The sequence below is a fragment of the Bactrocera dorsalis genome, chromosome 1 (assembly GCF_023373825.1).
Source record: "Bactrocera dorsalis isolate Fly_Bdor chromosome 1, ASM2337382v1, whole genome shotgun sequence".
Classification (NCBI taxonomy): domain Eukaryota; kingdom Metazoa; phylum Arthropoda; class Insecta; order Diptera; family Tephritidae; genus Bactrocera; species Bactrocera dorsalis.
In genome coordinates, this window is record NC_064303.1 from 112,200,470 (window position 1) to 112,216,547 (window position 16,078).

General features: G+C 39.4%; 3 protein-coding genes across 6 annotated transcripts; all 3 read left to right on the forward strand.

The window, feature by feature from the left end:
• Positions 1 to 747: 747 nt before the first annotated feature.
• Positions 748 to 4,450, forward strand: LOC115066475 (gustatory and pheromone receptor 32a-like). 2 transcript variants are annotated; one of them, XM_029552227.2, is made up of 4 exons: positions 748 to 2,049; positions 4,025 to 4,087; positions 4,148 to 4,237; positions 4,296 to 4,450. In XM_029552227.2, the coding sequence occupies exons 1-4, from the start codon at positions 985 to 987 to the stop codon at positions 4,365 to 4,367; spliced, it is 1,290 nt and encodes a 429-aa protein (XP_029408087.2). In that variant the 5' UTR covers positions 748 to 984; the 3' UTR covers positions 4,368 to 4,450. The 2 variants fall into 2 exon arrangements, with proteins under 2 accessions (XP_029408087.2, XP_049302197.1); XM_049446240.1 differs by lacking the exon at positions 748 to 2,049 and adding an exon at positions 2,494 to 3,898.
• Positions 4,451 to 4,646: 196 nt separating this feature from the next.
• LOC105230819 (gustatory receptor 68a) lies at positions 4,647 to 10,247 on the forward strand. Of its 2 annotated transcripts, none has more exons than XM_049447882.1 (4): positions 4,647 to 6,618; positions 9,237 to 9,299; positions 9,370 to 9,459; positions 9,522 to 10,247. In XM_049447882.1, the coding sequence occupies exons 1-4, from the start codon at positions 5,713 to 5,715 to the stop codon at positions 9,597 to 9,599; spliced, it is 1,137 nt and encodes a 378-aa protein (XP_049303839.1). In that variant the 5' UTR covers positions 4,647 to 5,712; the 3' UTR covers positions 9,600 to 10,247. The 2 variants fall into 2 exon arrangements, with proteins under 2 accessions (XP_049303839.1, XP_019847507.2); XM_019991948.2 differs by lacking the exon at positions 4,647 to 6,618 and adding an exon at positions 7,818 to 9,074.
• A 2,423-nt stretch (positions 10,248 to 12,670) lies between these two features.
• LOC105230818 (gustatory and pheromone receptor 32a-like) lies at positions 12,671 to 14,696 on the forward strand. Of its 2 annotated transcripts, XM_011211805.3 has the most exons (4): positions 12,671 to 14,148; positions 14,207 to 14,269; positions 14,333 to 14,422; positions 14,481 to 14,696. In XM_011211805.3, the coding sequence occupies exons 1-4, from the start codon at positions 13,117 to 13,119 to the stop codon at positions 14,562 to 14,564; spliced, it is 1,269 nt and encodes a 422-aa protein (XP_011210107.3). In that variant the 5' UTR covers positions 12,671 to 13,116; the 3' UTR covers positions 14,565 to 14,696. The 2 variants fall into 2 exon arrangements, with proteins under 2 accessions (XP_011210107.3, XP_049305577.1); XM_049449620.1 differs by having other exon boundaries at positions 14,207 to 14,422.
• Positions 14,697 to 16,078: the final 1,382 nt, after the last annotated feature.

A 16,078-nucleotide genomic window follows, 5' to 3' on the forward strand; every position in this document is an offset into this window, starting at 1 on the left:
CAACCAGCTTTTTGTTTGCGATACGCAAAGTTCGTCAGGCGATTCGACCTTTGAATAAAATTGTGTCTCCAATAAAATAACGGTTATGCAATTGTTTAAAATTTTGTTTTTGATGTTTGCTTGGAGTCCACTCTATAAAGAACATAAGTATTTGAGTTGCAAAAAACACTCACCAAACGTCGTAAAATTATAGAAAGCTTATTTCAAGCAAGTTGCCCATACTCTGTTAACAACAATAACCTCAAACAAGTTGAAGAAACAGCAAAGTATCACAGAATCTCAACAGCTTGTGGATAAACTCAACACTCAGTTAATGTTTTGGTTATGAATCGAAAAAACCAAAATTCGCTGAAGACACGGATAGCCATTCCAGCTGCAGCTTATATCAAGTAGGTATATGGAAAATTGGATTAAGCGTTAGCTAGCTCCATTGGTCTAATATATGTACATAATATCTTGTATTTAATATCTTTAATGCGATGAAATAGATAATAGTCTAGTTGCCATAATAATCTCCAATCCATCCCCCAAAGAAAACACACTTTATTGAACAATTGACTCCCGCTTACAGCATTTAACAAGCAATTACTTGAGGGAATTGCTTTTCAATATCGATTTTGTTAATTAATGTAAGCACTTAAAGGGTAACGCGTATCTACAGTCCAGTGGAAAAATATATATTTCTTATACCAGCCGGATTGAAAACAAAAAAGAAATTAATAGTGATCTTTTTTGACATTTGGAAAAAGATATTTTTGTGGTAAGTTTCCGGGTCCTTTTTTAGATTATTTTTAAATCTTTTGGATCATAAAATGTTTAAATTTCATGTGAGGTTTAAAAACTTACAATTTTACTAATTTATTAAAAAATATTTGCACTTCACTGTAACTCCTAAAATGTAAAAAGTAACAGAATATTTTAGAACAGCGCATACAGTTACAATTTAAACGTCGAACGTCAAAGTTGTTAATCGTGTTCGTGAAAATGCGAAGTGTCAATCGCGTAGGCCATGAAAGTTGCGTTAAAAGCGATAAAACACGAAAACCTGCAAAGAACTCCATACTCCTCTACTTGAAGTGCCATTTGTTATTACTGAAATATTTGGGTCTATTGCCGTTCTATACCACGCTTAGCGCCTATGAGATTGGCATGCCCACGCAACGTTCGTTATATATAAACAGAGCCATACTTTTGGCTAAATTTGCGCTGAACATTTCACACATCAATGCCGTTCTGTCACCCATAATACTGCAGCTACTCTTTACCAGAAGCAAAACGGACGGCATTACCAACTTGTTGGACGTGGTCTTTTGTATGCTAAGTGATATCACAATAACGTGGACCTGTGCCCGTAGTACCACGGAAATCCTGCTGATAATCAATAGCTTCTTGAGAGTGGATAAGCTACTCAAACAGCACCCAGACTCGCCGGCTGAACGAAGCTGTACCACCAATCATTTCAATAGATATTTATTTTTGGTATTCGGTTATATTTCTCTCGTCATGATTGCATACGTCAAACACACTTTGGACTATTTCTCGATATACTTTTGCGCCTATATAACCTTCTACCAGCTGGAGAACGCGATCTCGTGCGGCTTTGTTGTATTCATTTCGGCGCTGCTGCATCTGCTCACGGAGCGCTTTCAGTACGTAAATCAGCTGATAGAGCAATACACTAGCAAAAATTTAGTACAGAAACGGTATCCATACACGAGCACGGTGTCGATTTTGAGCTTCAACAGAAATACGAACATGCACGACGATGCCATTATGAGAATGTTTGCGGAGAATTCAGCTACGATTTATAGTTTGCACATTGATTTGCTGGATATTTACAAAATGATCAATAAATTTGCCGGTTTAGGTCTCTTGATGTTTTTACTGTACGCCTGCTATGGCTTATTGTCCTGCGCCTACGGCTGCTACGTGTGCGAATGGCAAAGAAGCGACGATTTGTATTATGGCATCTGGACATTCTCTTGGATACCTCTCTATGCGGGCATTATAATACTCTTGGCAACTAACTGCGCGAAGGCTACAAATCAGGTTAGTAGTGGTTGGAAATCTAGTAAAGTACACTTAGAATCTAAGTCATCTCCGTAAAAAGCATTTAGAGCTTTACTTAAGGCGTTTTCATTGCACAATTGTCTACTATGACGACTCTCTATTCGGTTTTCCTGGTAGTTAGGCATTCGGCCTTTATACAGCTTAATAGAATGGTAGCTAAATAAACCGCTGAAACCCACAATGCTTGAAAAATCTGGCATGGAGCTGTAGTGTGAGAAATATTTTGAAAAGTTCTAGCTAGCGGTTGATTCAATGGTGAGACGACTAATGAGGAGATTGATGACAACCTTCATCCAAGATGGATAATACAGCGACGGGCTAATTATTGTCGCCACATGGGACCACTCCCGGACTATCTCAAGAAGGGCTGGAGTGCTCAGCTAAGCACTTTACAAATACATAAGCTCTATGTAATGTATTCATTCGACGCAGTACCCGCCGTGGAAAGCAGTGGACGAGAAAGACCTCCACTTCGTTGCAAAGACTGGATGGAGAAGGACCTGGCTACACTTGGAAATGTTATCAAAATCAACTTAGCACGTGTGTTCACCAATGCATGAATCAAATAAAAGAAGTAATTCATTTATTGTCGCGGTAGATATTCCTGGTGTTCACTCGTCCATACCTAATCGGGTTTTATGATCGCTGAGCTCAATTAAATTTATAATCAGTCATAAAGAAAGTTTAAGTTAGTGCGTGGGTGAAGCGAGATTGCCACCTAGCGATAAGTAATTACGAAAGCCCCACACAGTTGAAATTGGTCTGTTCCTTGAGTAGGTTGTGCATTGTAGCAGTATAGATGCGAGATACCAGCCGAGCGACCACAATAAATAACGCTGGAGCCGAAGATGTGCCGAACGACCGTCACCACATACTCCTGTTTCTTAGGTGGCCCTTATTACTGCTGCAACTCGTTGGTATATCACCATTATACACTATAAAGGGCCAATACGAGATCGGTTTGCCGAAACGACGTGCCATATTCATTACCCGGGCCGTGCTTTTAACAAAAGTCTTCTTGAATATTGTGCATATCTTATATTTGTTGTCGCCCACAATGCTAGAAATGCTCTTTCTAAAAAGCAATACGGATGGCATGACGAATGTGCTGGACATCGCTCTATGTATACTCAGTGATTCTATTATAACGTGGAGCTGTGTCGCTAATACGAATAAAATTATCAACATCCTCAACGGCTACCTGAAGGTGGACAAAGTGCTGAAACAATTTCCCGATCCGCTGACGGAGAAGCCTTTCGCAACGAATCAATTTAATCGGTACTTGATATGGATGCTTGGTTTTTACTGCATTGCAATCTTCGCGTACGCCAAACAAACCGTGTATAAGTTGTCAGTTTACTTCTTTGTGCATGTACTCATCTATATGCTGCAAAATGCCTCCTCAATCATCTTTGTTGTTTTCATTTCGGCGTTGTTGTATCTTCTGGCGGAGCGCCTTCGATTCGTTAACATGTTGATACCTCAATATAATCGTCGCGGTGTGTCGAACCGGGTTCTGAGTAGAAATGTGTTCAATCAAAATGAAGAGAATTTGAGACGATTTGCTGAGAACTCGACTTTGATCTATAGTTTGCACTTAGATTTGCTCAACCTTTACAAGATGATGAATGAGTACGCCGGTTTGGGGTTGCTGGCGTTCGTACTGTACGCCTGCTGCGGTTTGCTCGCTTGCATTTACGACGTGGCCCTCAACATTCACATTTTCACTGACAATTTGTATTACTCGTTGTGGATTATGTTGTGGCTACCTTATTTCCTAGGTGGATTGGTATTGCTAGCAACGAACTGCGCTCAGGCTACGAGAGAGGTCAGTAGTATCCGCTCGAGTGTCCGTGAGTCCGTGTCCCTAAACGTTTTCTTGATATCCTCCCAGTTAATATTTATACGTTTATAGTTTACTTATGTGGTTTAAACCTTTTCCGTTTCATTGCAGGCAAATAACACGTCGCAAATACTTGCGAGAGTCTACGGAAAGGGCAAAGAATATCAAAATATTGTAAGTGTGACTTCATTGTAAACTATCAGCTACTCATTGGCATTTATTTTATTGGCACAGATTGACAAGTTTCTTACGAAGAGCATTAGACAGGATGTGCACTTCACCGCCTACGGCTTTTTCGTTATCGACAATACAACACTGTTCAAGGTAATGTCAAAGGATTTGTTGATTTTTTGAAAATTTTGCTAAGCAAACGCATTCCTAGATTTCATCAGCTCTGGTTACTTATCTGGTGATACTAATACAGTTCAAACAGTTGGAAAAATCAAAGGATTGAGGAACTGGTTTCATAAAATATTGCTTATAATTTATGATTTCTTAACAATGAATAAGAAATAAAGTTAAATCATTACTAAGAAAGCTTAATATAATACAGATCAATTGAAAAGTCCACGGCTTGATATATAGATGGCACTATTTGAATTATATCCATATCATTTTAAGTTAGCTTTAACCTTCAGAAGATGCGATAGCTGTCGGATCATTTTCAGTGAAACAATTTATTTTGAAAAAAAAATGGATAAAAAAATATTTCGATTGAAATGAGCACCGAAAATGGAGGCTCAAAAGAGGTTATTATCGAAGAAACCATAAAAAAACCACAAAATACTTTTGGATGACGAATATTTGTATATAAGAAAACTCTGTGCAAAGTGGATACCACGCCAGCTCACTTTTGACCCAAAAAACGACGAGTAATTGATTCCAAGCTGTGTTTGGAGATGTTCAAACATAACAAACCCGAGTTTTAGCGTCGAAATGGAAGTAACATGCCTCCATCATTTCACTCCGAAGTCCAATCGACATTAACCTGAATGAACTGACACGGTGAACCCACTCCAAAGCTTGGGAAACCTCAACACTCGTCTGGCGAGGTTATGACATGTTTTTTTAGCATCAAAAGCCGGAGTGCCCAACTTTTAGCCGCTTAACCTAACCTACTCCCATCTCATGTCTATCCCACTGGTCCACTGGACTAAGTATTACTTCATGGGAGTATGGCATCTGTATTTTGGTATGGGCATAGAATAATTTTTACCTTGAAAAAGAAAGGATCATTAAAAGCGGCTATTACATAACGTTATTGAACCGGAATTGCCGACAAGGGATCGCACTGTTTCACTCAAATTTCGACTTAGAATCGCTTCCAGATCCACCGTATTCTCCAGTTCTGGCCTCCAGTGACTATTTCCTGTTCTCAAATCTCAAAGGAATGCTTGCTGGGAGGAAACTCTCGTCCAATAAGGAGGTGTTCGCCGAAGCTGAGGCCTATTTGGAAGGAAAGGACAGGTCGTACTATAAAAAGATATCGAAAAGTTGGAGGGTCGCTATAATCAGTGAACTAATGATACCAGTAACTTCTCACAAAAATTCAATTAACTAATGCTTGCAAGTAACCTGAACTCGCACTTTGAGTGCTAATTGCCTACATTACAGAGCAGTCAAATAATATTAAGCCTAAAGTGTCGATGAAAATGCCATCATCAAATGGATTATCAATATCAAATGCTAAACGCGCATATGGCAGTTAGTGTCTAGAATTGTCGTTCTTGTTTGACTATTATTGAACATCTCTTTAACGTCAGCACAACGAAGCTTCCGGTGGTGAGTGTTTAAAGAAAATGAAAATCATAAAGGATATGAAATACGTAAACTTCGCTGGTCAAGTTTTCGGTCTTGTGCCATTCTACGAAGTCAAACGCGGCGAGCTGAGAATAAGCCTTCGTGGTCACTACTTCACGTACTTCATCAATATACTGTTATTTATGATATCGCTGGCCGTCAGCTGGGTTGTGCTTAACAGCGATAGTGGCTTTTCGGTATTTCGCAATTTGGAGGGCTCCGATCAAACCACCGAGGCGCTATTTTGCCTTATAAGCTGCAACATCATTATCTTCGTTTCGTCGACGAACAGTCGACGCTATTGTGGCATCTTGCAGGAAATCGGTAAGATGGACGCATTTCTGGTGGCTAAGGGCTTCACAGCAGCATACACGTGTTATTTGCTAACGTGTTTTCTGATCATCACCGCAGCGGGTTTGCTGTACACCGCCTATTATTACATGGACATGCTGAGCGATCATTTTCATTACCATCAAGCCATTTTGCTCGGAATTTACAGCCTGCAGTTGCTGATATCGAATTTGTACGCGATTTGCTTACGCGTTTTGCTCGGCAATATAAGCAAACGTATCGACTTCGTGAATGGTCAGTTGGAAATAAGTACGAAAAGTGATCTGGCTGTGGAAAGCAATTGGCGACAGATGAGCTATCACATTGAGATGCTCTGCAAGTACCGTTACGTTACAGATAAGATCAACAAGAGCGGCGGCATAGCAATGCTTTCTTACATGAGTGTCGCGTTCTACATCTTGACCAAACAATCCTACATGGCTTTTATGACCGTAGTGCAACCCATGGGCTTTGAGAAGAGGTATGACATTTTGGGTTTATCTGTAGCCTGGATTTTTGCTGAATTTGTAACGATTGCGGTGATTTGTAGTGCCTGTGATGGCGTGGCTTCCGAGGTGAGTGTGTGTTTAGAATCACTTTTTGTGTAAAACATGAAATGTCGAAAAAGATATCTCCGCCTGTCTGTAAGATCACAAGCTATTCTTAAATTTTCATGGATATGAATTTGAAATTTGCACACTGGCATGACCATAATAAGCTTTAGAAGACAATTCCAGATCCACTTCTAAAATACATCCCAGCTTTTGCTGTTTCTCTTCTAGACTTTGAAGTCAAGTTTTTCCTTCCATTACAATTACCCCGCTTAGTAATTATTTGTAAAAGCAAATGGGTCCGGTAATGAACGAGGGCAAGACGAAATATCTTGTTTCATCAAACAAACAGTCGTCACACTCGGGACTTGGCTCTCACGTCACTGTTAACAGTCATAACTTCAAAGTCGTAGATTATTATTTTGTTTATCTAGGAACCAGTATTAACACCAACAATAATGTCAGTCTCGAATTCTAACGCAGAATAACTCTTGCCAACAGGTGCTACCTCGGACTAAGTAGATAATTGAGAAGTAAAATCCTCTCCCGACGAACAAAGACCAAATTCTATAAGTTACTCATTATTCCCGTCCTGCTATATGGTGCAGAGGCATGGACGATGACATCCACGGATGAGCCGACGTTTCGAGTTTTCAAGAGAAAGTTTCTGCGGCAGATTTATGGTCCTTTACGCATTGGCCACGACGAATACCACATCAGATGGAACGAAGAGTTGTATGAGATATACGATGATATTGACATTGTTTAGCGAATTAAAAGACAGCGGCTACGCTGGCTAGGTCATGTCGTCCGAATCGATGAAAACGCTCCAGCTCTGAAAGTATTCGGCGCTGTACTCGCCGGGAGAAGCAGAGGAAGAGGAAAGCTTCCACTCCGTTGGAAAGATCAGGTGGAGAAGGACTTGGCTCCAAGTTTTCAGTATTCTCATTATCTTTTCAAAGTTCATATAATGTTTCGTGCAGAGATCGGTCACAATCGGTTTCAGTGACTCAACCGACCCTTTCCCGACTGTTTATCACTTCTTTATCTACTAAAAAATTGGAGACTTTTCCAGTTAACGCTTGAACTACCATTTTCAGTCAGCATAAGACACTTCACAGCGCAGTTGGTCGATGAAAAATATTACGTTTCTGAAATTGAATCGCATACATGCTTTCCAATTGTCGAGTCTTGGACTCAATAATTCCTATGTGAGTGTGAAAGTATTGCTGTAGCCTTCCGCCATAAATTTAGTTACATATTTAATGTCGTTCAATTAGTGCAGACAGTCTTATCAATTTTTAAGATTTTTCGCCAATAAAGTTATCTCTGCAATTAATTGCAAAATCAATTAGCTTCGCTTATTAATAACCTCCATGCGGGCAAACCAATCGAGCAATTAATGCAATAGTAGTACGGCTGTAGTCTTTACACTTCACTCGCGCGACCAGCATACCGCTTCTACAAAAATGTGGACTAAACGACGCGTCTCCTCCTACAAAAGTATGAGTAACATAAAAATTCGTAAAGCGCCAGAACCCAGCCCGTCCTCATTCCTTGCGTGTATCAAGTGGAATGTGTTGATATTGAAGTTAGTTGGTCTGGTGCCATTCTATACATCGCCGAACCCTGATGTGATCGCCGCACCCAAAGGGCTACCAATACACATCACTCGAGCCATCTTTTGCGCTAGGACCGCCATGCACCTGCTGCATGTCTACGCCTTGTCGTCGCCCTTCATTATGCAAAAACTTTTTCTGCGAAGCAAAACGGACGGCATTGCGAACACACTTAGCGTCTGCTTCTGCATCTTCGGCGATGTTGTCATTAGCTGGTCGTGCGCTCGCAACGGCACCAAAATAATCGCGATAATTAACGGATTTTTGAAAATCGATCGACGTATGAGACAATTGGCACCGCCGCCAGCACAGCGCCAAAAAATTAGAAATGCGTTCAATATGTGTTTGTTGTTGCTATTTGGCTATCTCTGCGCAATAACAATACCGGTGGTGAAATGTTTCTACGGCACTCTGCCCGCCCACTTATTTCTGGGTATTTCATTCTACCAGGTGGAGAATGTTACCTCGTGTGTGTTTGTTCTATTCATTGCGTCGCTGCTGCATCAACTCACCTTGCGCATACAACAAACCAACAAGTTGATAGCTCAATACGGTGCGGAGGAGGCAGCAGCGTCGGCACACGATGTGCAGAGTTTCGCACGAAATTCCACGACATTTTACAGTTTACATAACGAGTTGTTGGACTTGCTGCAAATGATCAACAAATTCGCCGGTCTGGGTCTGGTCGCATTCCTTCTCTATGCCTGCGCGGGTCTGCTGACCTTCACTTATGCCTGCACTTTGTATGATTTGCGCAATGGCGATGACTGGTTCAATATAATGTGGAACTTATCCTGGATACTGAACTTCGCGACCGTTTTGATATTGCTGGCGTTCCGCTGTGATTGTGTCACCAAAGAGGTTGAAAACAGACAATGAATTCTTAAATATAATCATTATTTATTTATAGTACACAATAGACCTAAGGTCGCGGTGCATTCCTCTTTTTAATAATCAATAGCACACTTAGTTAAGATTTTTAAAAATTATGGAAAAACTTTTAGAAATCAATTTCCTTTCCAGGCTAATAACACAGGGCAGATACTTGCGCGCGTCTACGCCAAGGGCAAGGACTACCAAGATATCGTAAGTGCCTCATTTGCTTAGGCAACAGCTATACAGTGGTTTTGCTTGAACAAATATAATTTACTTTTAGGTGGATAAGTTTCTGTCGAAGAGCATTAAGCAGGAAGTGCAGTTCACCGCTTATGGCTTTTTCTCTATTGACAATACAACACTATTCAAGGTACCGTTATTTTTCATAACATATTTTTGTAATTCAACGTTTGTACTTAAAAAATATTTTAGATCTTCTCCGCAGTCACCACTTACCTGGTTATATTGATTCAATTCAAGCAGTTGGAAGACTCAAAGGCCGAGGAGTAGAAATTTCCACTGAAAAAAAAAAATAAAAAAAAATTAAATTTTCTATGAAATTATTATTATTAAGTTGAGTAAGCTTCATTGGAGACATTCATTCACAAAAAACAAAAACGAAAAATTGTTATAAAGCGAGCTAGTAATTTACCTTTAAAGCGGCGGCACTAGTTCTCGATTAATTTCAGATAGTTTTACCTCTCACTCCAAAGCTCTGGAACACATCTATTTCCTCACTATTTTTTTATTCAGAAAATATGTAAAATTAAAAAATGTCTTTCTTACTTAGACACAATACAGAGTAAAACCAAAGTATAATATCAAATAACTATATAACTTTACAAAAATACAAATCACAAATTTTGTCCAACTTAGTGAACACCGAATTTGGAATTAAATTATACTATAAGTTTCCTCCTTACTACTCAAATGAGCTATAAAACACCCTTAACCTGCACGTAGGGTGAACCAAAAGCTGTTCGAAACAGCACTCTGGATCGCAAGCGCTTTCTTTGGCGCCAGTCGATAGTACTTATAGTATAGGACTCGCTGATGCCCTTGTGACCTTAGCAGACTATAAAGCATATATATGATTTTCTGGAATTGGAAAACGACATCTTTTTTTTTCAAAATGGATATTCCTGAATTGTAATTCATTTGCTTGGTTATGTATAGTATTGTAGGGTATATAGTATTTCTAAGTACATACATATACGCCTTAGTTTGCGATTGTCAATTATACTGATTGTTTCAGATAGATATCTGAAAGCTAAGTGGTATTGCGTTGATCATACATATGAACATGTATGGTTGTTATTAAATAAATGTAAATGAAGTGATGAGTGGTGTTTAGTAAGGCATGTATATATTTTATTTTATAGTCTCGCAACATGTCGCAGCAAAGAATACAATAGTTTTATTCACCTAACGGTTATTTCTATCATCTACAACTAATCGAGTTAGACAAAGGATTATGTACACCGGGTATTTTCAATAGAGACGCTACAAAAGCAGACCGATAGGGACAGTAAACGACGCCATATTTTTTCCGCTTTTTTGACATTTCTCTGCAGTAATGTTTGCTATTTCATAGTAAAAAAATATATAATTCAACAATGAGACGAAACTATCAAAATCTACTACCGAAATTCTGAGTCAGTGGCCTCGACTTTAAGAGCGTTTAGTCCAACTTATGGTCGTCATAATCGTCCTGTCAGATCAACAGTTGAGCGTTTAGTGGAAAATTTTCAATCCACAGGCACAGCACAAAATGTTTCCATGGCAGTGAGACAAAAAAGTGCCCGTGGGTCAAAAATATAGCTGCCACTCACGCATCAATTGAGGAAGACCCAAATCAGCCTCTTACATGTCGTTTTCAAGTTTCGCGAGAAAATTACGGTTTGGTGCGGTTTATGGGCAGGCAGCGTCATTGGGCCGTACTTCTTCCGTGATGACCAAGACCGGACACGTTACTGTGAACGGGCATCGCTACCACACACTGATAACCGAATATTTTTTCCACAAATTGGATGATATGGGCTTGAACAATATGTGGTTCCAAAAAGGACGGCGCCACAAGCCTTACAGCGAAAGTCACAATCGAAATGACCCAGTCAATTGGCGGCCTCGATAGTGCGCTTTGACTCCGTTAGTCTATTTCTTATTGAACTACGCTAAGTCTTTGGTCTAAGCCAACAAGCTAGTGACGAATAATTAACTTCAACCGAATATCGAACGTGAAGTTGTAGCAGTATAGGCCGATTTATGCTTATAAGCCGTCGTAAATGATCAGGATGACGAGACAATTTGAATTGCGAACTACTGGCTGTTTGTTCCCCTGATCGTAAGTAAAAATTATTATTATCTTCGTGAAACTTGCTGGATAACTAACGGGATAAATGTGCCACAAGCATTAAATTTCACAAACAAGGTGATATGAAAGGGCTTTATAAGGTATAAAAAATGGATAATAAGCGTGGCACCGCCCACTTTTAAGTAGATTACTATCTCAGGAATTACTTGAACGATTTCGAATTTTGTGTGAGGTTAAAATAATACCTATTATGCATACACTGCGAAAATTGGCGAAATCCGATGAGAACCATGTCTACCTTCTGAATTAAAAATTTGTAAATTTCTTTTGGTGATTTTTCACCGAAGACATCGGTCAATCTATGTGGTTTGGTATTGAAATTCAGGGTGAATATCTTGCTTATAGCATCCTTGCAAGTTACGAAAATACAAAATGTTCGGATATACACGAACATAGCTCTTCCTTACTTGTCGATTATAGCATTTTTTATAATTTTGAGGTCATAAATTATGAAATAATTACGAATATCTACAAAATAAAATCAGCAATCGTAAATTTCAAAGTACCTATAAACAGAGTGACAGAGTGTATTCTCAATCTGATTAAACTTAACAATCGTGATATCTTTTCTGATACCTCAAACACTAAAATTGACAATAAAATGAATGCAAAAATTCTTAGGACCGTACAATGTTTCAACATTTACATATGTGCTGGAGTTATTTTCTAAAGCAGATTTCTACTACAATATCAAATATATAATCGTTGCACACATCAAACTCTGGACAATAACTATTATTACTGTAACCCCTTCGCCAAAAGCACGTCTAAATATATATTGATATGTAGCCTCGACCATACAGGGTGCGCCTACTTTTGTATTTGAATATAACTGTGGCATTTGCCAAACGATTGAATTGAGTTAGGATTATATGGAAACCTTAAAGTAAGCCTTAAATCACTTTCCATTGAATCAACGCGCCGAAATGGTAACCCTTACATCGGTTATTTGAAAGGAGTCAATAAATAAAAGTTAAAGATCTTTTCATTATCTACAATATTTCCATATAAATTTTTTCTATAGAACTCGTATGTTTGCCGGAAATAAACTGTTTTAAGGCCTGGCCACACCTTCCCTTCCTTATACCGTCCACAGATCGCAAGTAAATTATTTCTTTAATATTTGTTATTTTTTGTTTCTTTTCCAATGAGTTTTAATGTACTACATATGAATTACTCTCTTCCTCCTCAAAGGCTTCTACACTAGTCTAATAAATTCCAAAACGTTTCAAATATCAAAAAGCGATGGTTTATTTCAATATTTATATATGTTTATACATCAACAAGAAATATAATGCACCCTGTATAATTTTTATTTACCTACCAATCACCACTCATCATCAGATCCAGCAGGTTCAACAACAGTGCAGCACTCAATTCAATACATTAGTATGCCTGAATGGCAGGCCTGCTACCAGCACACAATATCAATGTTATTGACCACGTCAAATATTAGTTACTAATCACTAATGCATAGCAATTCATTTGGAAATGTAATTCTAATATATACATATATGTATGCTTAACGCTTCTCTAATTATAATTACATACATACATATATGTAGGGAAAATGACAGTGCAAAGACCTCCTTACTGGCAGCAGGCACATGAAATCAAACAAAAGTTGCTCTACCGTGTCCCGATGCAGTCGAAATGTCAGCGGCAGCAATAAGAATGAGCGTCTTGCAAACACGCCAACCACAACAGAAACGCGCCACAGCATACACGCTCGTTAAGGACATGAAATGGATATTATTGGTGCTAAACGTTTTGGCTGTAGTGCCGATCTTCCAGGTTGTACATGCGTACAAGATTGCATTGCCGAAAAAGCACAGCTTCGCGTCACTTTACCCGACGCTCCTGCGTCTTTTCTGCTTCATTGGCGCATTGATGTACTTCTACATGGTCTTCTCGCCCTTCGCCAAAATCAGCATTTTCATCTACAGTGAATTGGATAATGCGACAATAGCGCTGGAACTGCTGCTCGGCCCACTGAGCGGCGTCATTATTTTGTGGAAGAGCGAGCGAAAGTCAAAGAATTTCATCACAATCATCAACCTGCTGCTCGGCGTGGACAAAGAGCTGCAACGGCATTCACACGCGCCGCGAGCTTTGGAAAATAAATGCGCGCATTTGGAGCGCTACATGTGGATGCCGCTGGTCCATGTCGTAGCGGTATGTATCCTGCAATGGCTGCATGTGCGCAAATGTACGTCGTACCTCTACTGTCTGAGCATGTACTTCTTCTACATGCTACTACACGCCATTATTATCAGTTATGTGGTATGGGTGGCAACTTTGTTGCATTTGTTGGCGGTGCGCTTTCGGTACCTGAACGAATTCATCCAAATATATACGACGCGGCAGGGCGCGCGCCTAAATGCGGTTAACATGAGATCGACGGCGTCGGAGACCTTCACAGCCGATATGCTACTCTTCTATCGCGAACATAATAATTTGCTGACGATTCACAGAAAGCTCAACGATTTCGTGCACATCACGCTGCTGGTCTTCATAGCCTACTTCTCCTACACCAGCGCGTTGTCGATGTATCAAGTCTACCTGACTCTGACGAAATTGGATGTCAATAATATCAGAGGAATACTTTGGTGTCTCATCTATCTTTGTGTATATGTGCCCATCGTCGCATTGCTGATGCGTCACAGTGACGTGGCAACGAAGGAGGTAATGGAGTAAACTTTATTAAATCGCTGAATTCGTTTTTAAGTACTTAAGTTTCTAGGCAAACGCAATGTCGCACGCAGTGGCGCGCATCTACGGCAGAGACAAAGCGCAACAGCATCTGGTAGAATATTCTCAGTTTATATTACTGAATCAAATTACATATTTTTTTTTCATTTCGCTGCAGATCGATAAATTTCTTACTTTCAGCGTTAAACAGGATGCTGAATTCACTGCCTTTGGTTTCTTTCCAATCAACATGCCAACGCTTTTCAACGTAAGTCTGTATATACCGCTTTGGTTTCGATTATTTGAGTAATCGTGTTCGCTTTCAGATAAGCTCAGCCATAATTGCTTATGTGGTTATTCTAATACAGTTCAAACAGTTGGAGGAAACGAGAGCTGGCGCCTCAGCATAACTAATTTATAATAAAGTTTTTTAATTCGTGAAATACGAGTAAAAGCAATCTAAGTTCCGATGGAACTGCACAATAATTTCCCTGTAAATTTTCAGAATACAATTTATGTGAAATTGATTTATTTAAATTGAAATATATTGAGATGTCTGGAAGCATTTATTGTACAAGCCATATGCTCTGAAATTACAACTTCTCACAAGAACAATTTATAGACTGCTCTTTTTGTAATTTTATCCACTAACAATAAACTGAGGCTATTTCAAGCTACAACAATGATTTCAGATTGTTAGATCGAAGACCAATAAGGCATATAACGGTGCAATTGAAAAGTCTTCGGCCTACCATAGTAAAATTCGACATAGTTCCTTTAAGTGTGGTACACTGATTATAGCGAGCCTTTAACTTTTCGATACCATTCTGGTGGTATGATATGTCCTTTGCTTCAAAATATGCCTCAGTTTCAGCAATCACCTCTCCATTCGATGAAAATTTCTTCCCAGCGAGAATTTTTTGACATCCGAGAAATAATAACCGGCGGCTAGATCTGAAGAATACAGTGGCTGCGAAAGCGATATATAGATTTTTCATCCATTACATGCTTTCCACCACCTTGTGACACGGTATATTGTCATGCTGAAACAGCACCCTCTTTTTCTGCAAATCCGACCATTTTTCTGTGATTTCGTCATTCACATGGTCTTATATCACTATGTATTAGTCACTGTTGATGGTCCTTCCTTTTTCAAGCATAAACTTGCCAGTCGACTGTTGCTAATTTCCACGCTTTAGAATAGGTTCATGGTTTCGTGTCAGTCTGTTCAGTTTACTGTCGATTGGACTTCGATGAACATCTTCAAACACTGCTTCGAATCATTATACTCGTATACATTCTTGAAGCCAACTTTACTCCATTAAGGGAGTTTTGCGTTGACCGAAAAAAATGGTAATGGTCCAATGGTGCAAGGTCAGGGCTATATGGTGGATGCATCAAAACTTCCCAGCCAAGCTCTCCCAGTTTTTGCTGAGTCACCAAAGTTGTGTGTGGTCAAGCGTTGTCCTGATGGAAGACGAAACCCTTTCTGTTGATTAGTTTTCGTTGATTGCTTGCTTCAATCTCATCAGTTGTTGACAGTAAAATGTAAAATCAATCGTTCGACCAAGCTGGATCAGCTCATAGTGGATTATGACTTTCCAATCCCACCAAACACTCAACATAACCTTTCGAGGCGTCAATCTTGGCTTTGCGATCATTTGTTGAGTTTCACCACGCTTGGACCATGATCTTTTTTGCACATTATTGTCGTATTTGATCCACTTTTCGTTCACTGGTACCATTCGCTTCAGAAATGGTTCGATTTCATTTCGTTTCAGCAAAGAATTGCAGATGTTAATTCGGTCCATTAAATTTTTCGCAGACAATTTATGTGATTCCCAAAATGGTTCAAAACCATTTGATAAAGAATGTTAAGTTCCTTAGCGATGTGGTGGCTGCTTATGTGACGGTTCTGATCAAT

Bases quoted from the DNA above. Each gene is read 5' to 3' on its own strand.
- LOC115066475 (XM_029552227.2), top strand. From the start codon at position 985: ATGCGAAGTGTCAATCGCGTAGGCCATGAAAGTTGCGTTAAAAGCGAT. The intron at 4,088-4,147 runs GTAAGTGTGACT...TTATTGGCACAG, and splicing joins GCAAAGAATATCAAAATATT to ATTGACAAGTTTCTTACGAA. The intron at 4,238-4,295 runs GTAATGTCAAAG...ACGCATTCCTAG, and splicing joins ACAATACAACACTGTTCAAG to ATTTCATCAGCTCTGGTTAC.
- LOC105230819 (XM_019991948.2), top strand. From the start codon at position 8,064: ATGTGGACTAAACGACGCGTCTCCTCCTACAAAAGTATGAGTAACATA. The intron at 9,300-9,369 runs GTAAGTGCCTCA...ATTTACTTTTAG, and splicing joins GCAAGGACTACCAAGATATC to GTGGATAAGTTTCTGTCGAA. The intron at 9,460-9,521 runs GTACCGTTATTT...AAAATATTTTAG, and splicing joins ACAATACAACACTATTCAAG to ATCTTCTCCGCAGTCACCAC.
- LOC105230818 (XM_049449620.1), top strand. From the start codon at position 13,117: ATGTCAGCGGCAGCAATAAGAATGAGCGTCTTGCAAACACGCCAACCA. The intron at 14,149-14,206 runs GTAATGGAGTAA...TTAAGTTTCTAG, and splicing joins GTGACGTGGCAACGAAGGAG to GCAAACGCAATGTCGCACGC. The intron at 14,423-14,480 runs GTAAGTCTGTAT...GTTCGCTTTCAG, and splicing joins ACATGCCAACGCTTTTCAAC to ATAAGCTCAGCCATAATTGC.